Source organism: Eumetopias jubatus, unplaced genomic scaffold (genome assembly GCF_037043125.1).
Source record: "Eumetopias jubatus isolate StellerSeaLion01/CBP00866 unplaced genomic scaffold, mEumJub1_p1.0 scaffold_10, whole genome shotgun sequence".
In the NCBI taxonomy this organism is placed as follows: Eukaryota; Metazoa; Chordata; class Mammalia; order Carnivora; family Otariidae; genus Eumetopias; species Eumetopias jubatus.
In genome coordinates, this window is record NW_028274816.1 from 84,542,829 (window position 1) to 84,553,203 (window position 10,375).

Consider the following 10,375-nt stretch of genomic DNA (forward strand, 5'->3'; position numbering starts at 1 on the left):
CTGGAACAGACCGTGAGGTGAGGCATCCTGCCAGGGAGAGGCTGGCCCTGGACCCACTGTTCCTCAGACTCAAGGAAGCCCTGGGGGTTCCGGGATCCGGGTCAGGAACGCGCCGGGCTGGAGCCGAGTTCAAGTGTCAGCTCTGCCGCTAGCCGACTCAAGCATTGCTTGTGGGGCTCACTGGTCTCACAGTGGAGAAGGGCAGCAGGAGGCTGTGGGGCCCCAAGTGCCCTCAGAGCACAGCAAGCCCCCAGCGCAGCTTTGCTCAACTGTGGCCAGGCCTTGCCCTTCCCGCAGATGTTGCAGCGATGCTCCCCACAGTGGGAGCCCTTCTGAACACCCCCCGTGGATGTGTATTTATAAATTGCATTCAGGGGTTACTCTACTCATATATTATGTACGTTATAAAACATTCAACAAAAATAGAAACTTTACAGGACTGAGGTAAAAATATAAATACAACTTCCCATATTTTCTTCCTGCCCCCCTGGGCTCTCCGGCGTCCTGCTGGAGGGCCCACTGAGAGCGGCGGTCACCAGGGGGCAGGAGCTTGGGGCCAGGGGCACTCTGGTGCGGGGCGGGGGTAGATCGGGTCCTGGGGAGGCTCCGGGAGGAGGCAGGGGTGGGTGCTACAGCTCTGAGCCGCTGGGGAAGCGGAATCTAGGGGCGGGGACCGGGGCACCGCCTGGCCTGGCGGGATCCTCGAGGCAAGGTTCCGGCCTGGGGGCCCTGGGGCCCGGGGAGCCCGGGCACGGGAATCCAGGGCAGAAGGACCGCGGGCGCGAAGCTCTGGAGTGAGGAGACTCGGGCCCCACAGAACCGCCGGAGCCCGGCGCCGGTAGCAGCCGCGACAGGTCCTCCACCAGGTGCCACTTCTCCTGGACTTGCTGTGGGGAGGGGGTGGGGAGGGAGCGACCGATTACGAGCGGCGACTCCTCCCAGGAGCCGGCCGCAGCTCCGCGGTCCGCCGTCCGGGGTCCCTTGCCAGGCCCCCTCCCGAGGCCCCGCCCCTAGTCCCGCCCAGCACAAACCGCGCCCCCAACCGGAGGCCACGCCCCACACCGAGACCACGCCCCACCACGGTTCCGCCTCTAGTCGGCCCTCAGGTCCCGCCCCAGCTAAGCCAAAGACCACGCCCCTCCCACAAGAGTCCCGCCCCCAGAATGGGCCACGCCCCCGTCAGGGTTCCGCCCCCCGCCGGGTCCGAGACCACGCCCCCACCAGGGTCCTGCCCACGCCCGCCACCTAGAGTTCGAACGTCAGCTCTGCTGCTAAGTTGATGCGTGTGATGCGACCGCTGTAGCATCCTATCAACTACCAACCGTGTCCCAAGCCTAAGGCCCTACTCCTGTCACGTGGCTCCCAGCCTGAGGCCACACTCCAGGGCCAGGTCTGGCCCCTCCCCAGCCCAGCGGACACTCACCCACACCAGCTGCTTCCGGAGCCCCTGGATGGCCCTCGCATTGGCTTGGGACTGGGAGATGCAAACCGTGAGGACAAGGCTTTGGACAGACAGGGATCCAAGGTCAGTCATCCCTGGATGGCAGGCGCCTCCTCCTCCTTTCTCTCTCCCCACCTCAGTTTCTTCAAAATGCCTCCCGGGGTTCTTCTCTCTGCAGACCCCTTTATCTCTCCTCTCCTTCCTCCGCGGGCAGCCCCTCTCCTCCCCAGGGCAGGTTCTCAGTGTGTCTGCAGGAGGCGCTGTGTTTCCCCCTTGGTCATATATGGTACCTACTTTACAGGTGACATCCTGAGGGTGCTACCTAGGGCTACCTGTCTTTGGGCCCATGCTCCGTCCTCTGGGACCCTGCCTCCTGCCTGTCCTTGTCTGGCCCCCATGAGCTCCCATGAGACTGCCTGGGGGTGCCCATCGAAGGAAGGACCCGCTCCCAGGTGTGCCCTCCCTTGGCCCATGCTGCCCTGAGAGGCACCTGAGCAGGATGAGGAAGGGGAAGCTGAAGGCGTGGGAGCCGAGGTAGTGGAGGACGCGCTGGCCAGGGGGCGGGAGCCGGAGGGCCACCAGCTCTGGGACCACCTGCCAGGGGGCCGAGTAGTTGGTGAAGAGGCCACAGTCCCAGGAGGAGTGGATGCTGGGGAGAGACAGCCAGCGCCGGGCTGGTGTCAGGGCCCCGGGTGAGGAGCTCCCTGCCCACCAGCTGCAGGCGCCTCTGCAGCCCTCACCTGCTGACCACATAGCCCAGGGGCGTGACGGCCAGGAGCAGGCCCAGGATGAGCACCAGCTGGAAGAAGAAGGTGGAGCTGGAGGCGCGGAATCGCCGAGGAGAGGCCTTAGAGTTCCTCAGGAGGGTGTACTGGGGGCAAACAGCACATGGGGGTCGTTAGCCAGTTCGCAGGTGCCAAGGAGCCTGAGGCCCAGGGAAGTGACGCTGAGGCGGCCGGCAGAAGCAGGACGCGAGACCTGCCTGGCTGACGGGGGCTCCACGCGCCCACGCAGGTGCACCGGGCCCCCTCCCAGCCCGTGGGCGCTCACCTTCTTGATGTAGAAGGTGAGGAAGATGAAGACGCTGTTGAGCAGGGGCAGCAGGGGGCAGTAGAAGAGGCCCATCCAGGTGATGGTCTGCCCCGCCACGATGTCCAGGACATTCTTGGGCACCAGGAATTCTTCCCGGTCCAGCCAGGCCCAGAATGGGCCCGAGAAGCGCTCCACCAGCAGCCTGGGGGCGGGGAGTGTCCCGGCACCCACATTAGTCAGGACCACCGACCCCCCCACACTCACTCACATGGAGACACTTGGGAAGAAATGCTCACCCTTGGCCGTGGCCAGCGGCCACCCCCCGACAAGCCCCATTCTCCCCACCGTCGGGGGGCCCCATGTCTCACCTCCTAGGCAGGCTGACAAAGAAGGCAAAGGCCACCGTGAGAAGGAAGTTGAAGATGCTCAGCTTGTACAGCTCTTCCCCGACCGCGTTCTCCCAGCACTGGAGCAGAGGGGGGACCTGTCACCCCTGGTCCCCAGCCGCCCCTTACCCACCCACTAGGGACCTCTGCGGTGTGGGAGCCTGGCCTGGACCAGATATGATTGCTAAGTTAGAACCCGGGCCTCCAGGGTGAGACCTGAGCAGGGAAACCCCACAGCGAGCGCATCGTGTGCTGTGAACGGCGCCCCCTGGAGGTGGGCTGCTCTCGTGCAAAGGTGAGACTGGAGACAGGCTTTGATGGAGCCACCAGCCACCTGGTAATCACAGGCGTTGTAGCCGTAGGACACACAGCTGGTCTTGTTTCTGCCAAGGCACAGCACGGTCTGGCCCAGAGAGAAGGAGAACATTCCCAGGCTGGCCAGCTTCAGCACGACGCACCTGGGGGGCGGGACGGTGTCAGGGGGAGGGGCTCAAGTGCGTGGGCGCATTCCACCCAGGTTACATGTGTGGCCAGCTCTTTTTGAGATCACGTCTCTTCTGGGTCCAGCCCCCTCTAAATCCAGAGCCCAGCCTCCTTCCAGCCTGCTCTGTCCGTGGCAGTCTTTCCCAAAGTGTGTTCCCCAGAATCTTGGTCTCCAGATGATTCACGAGAGAAGGGTTCTGTTTTTTAAATCAGTTTGGCAAACACTGTGGAGTCCAGCTACCCTCCCCCCACCCTCCCGCTCAGTTTGGAGTTTTGCAGGCACATATGGGCCTTTCATATTCTTATGGCAGGGGAGATCTTTCTTCTCCTGCCTGCTAACGCCCTCGCCCACTTACACCGTCTCATGCATCACACACACGAGCATCACCACTAAATACCGCAGCACTGGACCACACAGTAGGATGGCTTACCCCCAAACCATCACATGCCCATTATATCTAAGTGTGGACTTTCAGTGATGACAGGCGACAGAAGTCTGCCTGGGAACCGTGGGTCTTCTGTTGAGGGAGCCTGGGAGGCAAAGTGGAGGGGGAGGCGTTGATTTTTTTTTAATCTTTCATCCTTTGGAGCATTTTGAACTTTTTACCATGTGCATGTGTTACTACCTGCTCCCAAAATAAAGCTTCAAACCACAGTCAACCTTGCAGGAAAGCTGAATGGGCCCCAACAGCTTCTGCACTAGGGAAGCAGAAGGGAAAGCAGACAGAGCCAAATGGGGGGGGGGGCGCGTAGCAGACAGAAAGGCAGAGCTGGGGCTCACGGGAGCGGGGGAGCTCAGGGAGGGGCTTCAGGTCCAAGGCAGGATCCTGGTCCTGAGAGGGGCAGAGCAGAGCATGGGGCGGGGAGTGTCCCGGCACCCACATGGAGGAGGGCTTGTACGTGAACCCACATCCAGCAGGCATAGTGAGCTTGCCTTTGGCTGAGGCACTTGACCCCTAAGAGCCTCGGTTTCCTCATCTGTCAAATGGGGCTGAGGATGGTCCCCACTTCACAGGTCACGTGAAGATTGTCAAGGGCTGTAAACCCTTGGGGCATATGGGAGCTGGGTGCCTCCCATACTCCTGGTTTCCCTGTGTGCGGAGCTGGCTCCCAACCCCCTCTGGCTGTTTTGTCACTGGCCCCTCTGAATGACTGGTGCGTGGCGCGAGCTGCTGGCTGGCTTTGGATGGAAGGTACTGGAAAACCTTAGATGGAGGCTCCTGAGATGGTGTTTTCTGGAAGTCCCTGCATGCCCTCCCTTGCTTGGGCGCCCTGGTACCCGGTGGATGGCCCCGATGGACAGCAGGACACAGCACCTTCTGTACCTGACCCTCCACACGCTGTCCCACCCCTCACCCCCAGTGGTGGCACTCACCAGATGAGGGCGAGGTTGACCTCCGTGTTGGGAGGGTAGTTCTCCAGCTGGATGAGGAAAACAAAGAGCAGGGGCCCCAGAAAATTGACCAGGGCGATGACCCCAGGGGGCAGGTACTGGAGCAGCACAAACAGGGACTCCTGTAGGGGAAAAGCAGGTAAGGGGGCACCCAGGGGCTGGAGGGCCCCCAGCAGCACCCCTGGGGTGCCCTATAGCCCCCTCAAGTGTCCCCCTGGTGCAGGCCTGGCATCAGGAAGCCCACGGACTATTCCAGTGGCAGCATGGCGGTTGGGGGATATCACAGGTAGAGGCGGTCTGGCCTGTCGTGACCTTAGGCAAATTGTGTCAACTTCTCTGAGCCTCAGCTTGCTCATCTGCCAAGTGGGACCATCCTGTCTCCTGCCAAAGTTCTGGCCAGGATTAAATGAATGCATGTCTGTGGCCTGGCACCTCTTTGTTGTCCTGCGAGTACTTGGTGGCCCAGAAGATGGCGCTGATGGCTCCAACCACCAGGAGCCCGATGAGGACATTGACCCGCAGGTAGGTGAGCAGGTGGCAGGCCCTCTGGGTCCGGGTCTCCTGCTGCACCAGCAGGAGCCGACGCCTTTCCTCCAGCTCCACCTGTCACGGGGGTGGGGACACAGTCGGTCAGGGCCGGCCCTGGGGGGCAGGGTGCTGCGTGGAGGAGAGGGAGGGGGCGGTCAGGTCCAGGTCAGTGTTCGTGGGGAGACAGGCTGCCAGGATCCAGGCAAGGCTGGCGTGACCCCGAGGCAGGTGCGCACACACTCCCAAGCCACACCCACTCACGCGCATAGTCACATACGCTTGTCCACGCATCCACGTGCACACACGGGACCCTCGCACACACCTTGAACTCGTTGCTGATCTCATGCTTCTTGATGGTGGCTGCTTCCTGTCCCCGGATACAGAAGTCCCAGGAGGAGAACACTTTGACACTCACGGGCGACTTGTAGTCTTGGCCCAGGAACAGCCTCTGTGGCAGCCCCTTCACCATCCTGGAGGGAGCAGGAGGTCGGGGGCCAATGGGGGAGGGGCCTCCGCCTTGGCTCCGGTCTGGGGTGGGAAGGCCCTGATGCCCCGGGTGCAGGCTTGGGTCGGGGGTGGGGGCACAGGGGCGGTGTCCCTGAGCCTTGCAGCTGGGGACACACCGTCTGGGCCCTGAAACCACCGATTAGCCCGCTTGAACAGAGGCCAGGGCCCTCCTGCTACTTTGGGGGTGCCACGCCAAGGGAGGGGTGATCAGGCACTCCGCTCTCACCGCCGCAGAATCCCAAAGAAGCAGAGCAGCAGGCAGGCCAGGGGGCTCAGGAGGTAGGCCAGGCGGATGCTGTACGACGAGCTGCTCTCGGGCCCTGCCCGGTAGGCGCCATAGAAGAGGTAGGTGTTGGTGAAGGCCTGGGGATGTGGACGATGACAACGGGGTCACGCGGGCTGTGTGCTAAGTGCCTCCCATGTCCTCACTCTCTAACTCTCACAGAATCCTCATCAGGGAGGGAGGGAGAGCATCCCCATGTCACAGTCACAGGGCAGTGAGCAACTTGCCCAAGGCCACACAGCTCTGAGGAAGAGACAGGACTGGAATACAGGAGTCTGCGCAGCAACCACTCAGCGGCTGCCAGAGATGAGGGTGAGGTGGTGCTTATCCCGCAGGCCCTGACACTCTTCCCCTCTGTCCTTTGCACCCCCACCCCAGCTGGGTCCTGAGGGCCATGCACAGATGACCGTGGCCCTGGGCTCTGCATACTGGCCTCAGCCTCTCTCTGACTCCATCACGGTCCTCTCCAGCCCGTTTACGTAAAACTGTTCCCCTCGAAGCCAAAATGTCTTTGGAGGGATGGGGGTCCCCTTAGACTGCGGTCCCCTGGGGCCAGTTCTCCAGGTCCTCCAGCCCTCCTGGTGCATAGCCAAGACGGAGCCCACTTACCCTGCCGGTTAAAACATTCCAAAGTCGATTGTGGAATCTGGGAACACCAGTCTGGGGCTGGAGGCTACCAGGGCACTGAAGGGCTGTCGGGAGGGAGAGGGGCCCAGTAGGGAAGGGACCCCAAGGCATAGGTGAGGCCCTGTCCCTATATACTCCGTAGCACCCCCCCCCCCGGGGCCCCGCATCCTGGGGAGGCCTGAGCGGGGCCCTGAAGCGGTGTCGGGCATGCACAAGGCACGGTCAGGGAGAGTCCCCGGGCTGGACCCAAGCAGGACGATGCCCAGGATTGAGACACAGAGGGTCAGGGCTGTCCCAACACTCTGAGCCCTGGATCAGCCCCTCAGGGTCCTCAGGGTGCAAGTGGGCGCTCCAGGACTTTATTCCCTCGGTGGGCTGGGCACTCACTGAAGTTAAGGGAGGGGCCTGTGTCGGGGGGGCGGAGCCAGACCAGGGGCAGCAGGACGAAGCCGGCAGTGAGAAGCAGGGTCAGAAGGTTGAGCAACAGCAGGAAGCGAAGGAAGGTGAAGTAGGACTGGATTCCGGTGCCAAAGAGGCCTACGAGGAGAGCAGCAGGTCCTTCAGAGCCGCACCAAGCCGGGGCGCAGCTGAGAATCCGAGGGCGACCAACCCAGCAGGGTGGGGGTGAACCAGGCCTGCCTGGACCTCAGATCAATGGCCGAGTCGGGGAGGCTCCCCCAGCAGTACCTCTGAGAGCCACCAGGGGGTGCTGTCATCCGCCTAGTTTTGCGCCCCGGCTCCCGGCCGAAGGGGGGCGTGAAAGGATGGGGGGCGTTGTTTGGTGGTGGGGGGGGTTGTTTGGTGGGGGCGGAAGGGACAATGGCAAGCGGGATGGTGGCCTCGGGTTTCTAAACCGGACATTGAGCCTGCAGAGAGGGGAGGGGGAGGGGGGAAGTGGGAGGTGGGGGTGCGGGTCCTACCCCCGATCTCGTAGAGAGCCCCTTCCCAGAGCCCAAAGCCCCGGGCCAGCCGCTGTGCCGCCTCCCCTAGACGCCGTGCCGCAGTCTGCCGCCTGCTCCGCCATCGCTGCCAGCAAGAGGTCTTCACCCCCTCGGGCTCCCGCAGCTGCCTGGGATGGGGCGGTGACGCGGGCGGCCTTGAGTCACCCACTGTGCCCACCGAGCCAGGCAGAGCAATGCCAAGGGCCAGAGGAGCCTTCCCACCGCGGGTGACTTCCACCCCCATCCAACAGGTGCATCCTGTGGGTGCTCCACCCACCCCCACCATCTGGCCCCCACCGTGTCCCACCCTGGGGAACCCACCGGATGAGGCGCTTGTCCACCATGGCATAGGGCAACTCCTGCACCAGTGCCTGGGAGGACCGCAGCCGCTCCATCTCCTGCTCCCATAGCTCCTCGACCCCTGGCTCAGGTTCTGGCTCCACGAGGGCCTGGCTGGACTGCACTGACCACTGCCTCAGCATCTCTGCGGTGGGGTTGAGGTTGGGGGCGCTGGACTACAATCCCCCACCTCCTAGAAGGGACGTGGGGTGCCTGCTGGGTGAGCTTCAGTCTCTTGGCCCTGGCACAGCCAGAGATGAAGAGAGAATTCGGCTGGAGCAGATCTGGACTGGGTCCCCGTCCACATCTCAAAGCAACACACTGCCAGAGGCCTCAGTTTCCCTGTTTGTCAATGGGGAGAAAAGTCCAAAGGGCATGGAAAGATGGGACTGTCCCAGACAAAGACAAAGCCAGGTGTGGCCACAGATAAGGGCGGTGGGGTCCAAAGCCTGCTGCACCCCAGTCACACCTGCTGCGTGGCCACAGGCCTTCGGGGTCACCCTTCGGCAAGACAATTCCGGCTCTTCTCCCCGTGCTACTTCTCCCAGTGGGAACAGGCCCCTGTCCCAAACCCTGACCGTTCCTAGAAGCCATATCCTGCGGGATTTGGATGTGCTGGGACTCCCTTGCGCCCGCTACCTGGGGTCCAGCCCCCAGGACTGGGTCTGCCCCGCCCCCCGGGGGACCGCAGGTGAGGAGGCGTGGCTACAGCCCCCAGACTTGGGGAGGGCACCCTAGCGCGGCGGCCATAACCCCCATCCCTCAGCAGCCCCGTCCCCTCGGTTCTCTCTCTCTCACCGCCTCTTGCTCTGCCTCCTTCCCCCACTCTGCACCCAGCTCACCTGGGGACGAGGGACCAAGGCCCCCCGAGGAGGAGGCCCCTCGTTGGACCGGCTCCCGCCACGCCGGGCGGGACTGTGAGGGAGCCGGGGGAGGGGTCACGTGACAGGAACCCCAGCTCTCCCGCCATCTCCTCCCCGCTGCGCTTCTGGCCCCCACCTCGACAGTTTCCTTCGCTTTCACTGGGGCCGCCACTTCCTGCGGCGCTCGGGGCAGGCAGGCAGGCGGGGCCCGCGGGGTCGGGGTCGGCCAGGGGATGGGAGGTGGGGGTGGGGGGTGTCCCGCCCGTCCCTCCCCCCCCCCCCCCGCCGCTCCTGCGTGCTCGCCTCCACCGGTCCCTTTACGCCTGGGGAGCCCGAGCTGGGGCCTGGACGCTTATCTGCCGGTGGCAGGTTGTCCTCGGGGGGAGAGCGAGATAGTGACAGAATGGGTGGGCCCCATCACTTCGGGCTGCTCAGTTTCCAGAAGCCCTTGGCATTAATCCTCGACCTCCCGCCTGGGTCACTGGCATTTCAGGGACTTAGAGCCTGGCCTATAGTAAGGGCTCAGGAATCCGTGCCATTCGTTCCTGCTAGGCAAGATGTTTCAGAGCTGTCTTGGCCGTTTCTGTCTCCTGGGATCCCCTTTCCTCCTTGCTCCCTCTCCACCTCCTTCAGGGCCCAGTCCATCCAGCTGAGTTCTGGTAGCTTCTCTGCATCCCTGCCTGGATCCCCTCATTTTCCAAGCCCCTCCTCTATGCCAGGCTCCAACTGGGTGCTGGTGCCCAACACACAGTGGGCTCAGAGAGTGGGGGCAGGGGAACAGACCAGCAAAAGAATATGTCAACAGGAAGTGGCAAGGGCTCCAACAGGGTTCAATCCAGGAAGGCTTCCCACAGGAGGTGATCTGCAAGTTGGGCCAGGGTCATGCGAGTACCATGTGGCTGGAGCATGGGTGTGCAGGGAGGGGGGGGTCAGTGTGGGGAGAGGCAAGGGCTGGGCAGGCCCCGTCTTAATGCGGTGGTGCCTTGTACCAAGATCCAGCCCGAAGTAACCCATCTGAGGACCCCACTGACAGCTGCAAAAAAAGCCGCAACGCTGACCCCTCCAACTTTGTCCAACTTCAGGTCTGCAGACCCCTTTACCACTTGCATTGCATTTTTTCCATTCGGGAATCCTGGCTTTGCCCACCTGTTTTCCCCTCCAGGAGGGCCCACTCCTTCCTTTCTGCCCTCCACCCTGCCTGCCTCTCAAGGCTTCCCCCCACCTGGACGCCCCCACACACACACACTGTCCAAATCCCACCCATTCTCTCTCCAGTCCCTGGGAGCCTCCCCTCTGACCTGCCAGGCTTTCTCAAAGTCAGGTTTCTCGGTGGAGCTCCGGGGTGGACCAGACTCAGGCCCTGGCAGAGGACACCCCAAGGGGCTGATGAACGTCACCACCTGTTTGCTCATCTGTGAAGCAGGGAGTAGGTGTCCACCTCCCTGGCTTATGGGAATGACTAAGAAAACAGCAGAGGGGACAGTCACAGTGTCAGGCTTTCCTGGGGCTTGCCCCCTCCTCCCCACCTAGCACACAGGAAGTGCGCCAGGAC

General features: G+C 62.9%; 1 protein-coding gene across 5 annotated transcripts; it reads right to left on the minus strand.

Annotated features, from left to right (window-relative positions):
* Positions 1–369: 369 nt before the first annotated feature.
* On the minus strand, positions 370–10,355 carry TMC8 (transmembrane channel like 8). 5 transcript variants are annotated; one of them, XM_028112853.2, is made up of 16 exons: positions 10,122–10,355; positions 7,943–8,105; positions 7,601–7,749; positions 7,068–7,217; positions 6,663–6,745; positions 5,997–6,133; positions 5,586–5,733; positions 5,168–5,338; positions 4,718–4,857; positions 3,194–3,317; positions 2,842–2,939; positions 2,492–2,675; positions 2,182–2,312; positions 1,932–2,035; positions 1,424–1,502; positions 370–887 (listed from the first exon to the last, which is right to left on the minus strand). In XM_028112853.2, exons 2-16 carry the CDS (start codon positions 8,101–8,103, stop codon positions 533–535), a joined length of 2,214 nt encoding a protein of 737 aa, XP_027968654.2. In that variant the 5' UTR covers positions 8,104–8,105; positions 10,122–10,355; the 3' UTR covers positions 370–532. The 5 variants fall into 5 exon arrangements, with proteins under 5 accessions (XP_027968654.2, XP_027968652.2, XP_027968655.2 ...); XM_028112851.2 differs by having other exon boundaries at positions 7,943–8,201; XM_028112854.2 differs by lacking the exon at positions 10,122–10,355 and adding an exon at positions 8,803–9,063.
* Between the last annotated feature and the right edge of the window lie 20 nt (positions 10,356–10,375).

Excerpts from the sequence above, each read along its gene's own strand:
- TMC8 (XM_028112853.2), bottom strand. The coding sequence starts at position 8,103 with ATGCTGAGGCAGTGGTCAGTGCAGTCCAGCCAGGCCCTCGTGGAGCCA. Across the intron at positions 6,134-6,662 it reads GGAATGTTTTAACCGGCAGG|GCCTTCACCAACACCTACCT; the intron begins GTAAGTGGGCTC and ends CCACATCCCCAG. Across the intron at positions 5,734-5,996 it reads TTCTTTGGGATTCTGCGGCG|GATGGTGAAGGGGCTGCCAC; the intron begins GTGAGAGCGGAG and ends TGCTCCCTCCAG.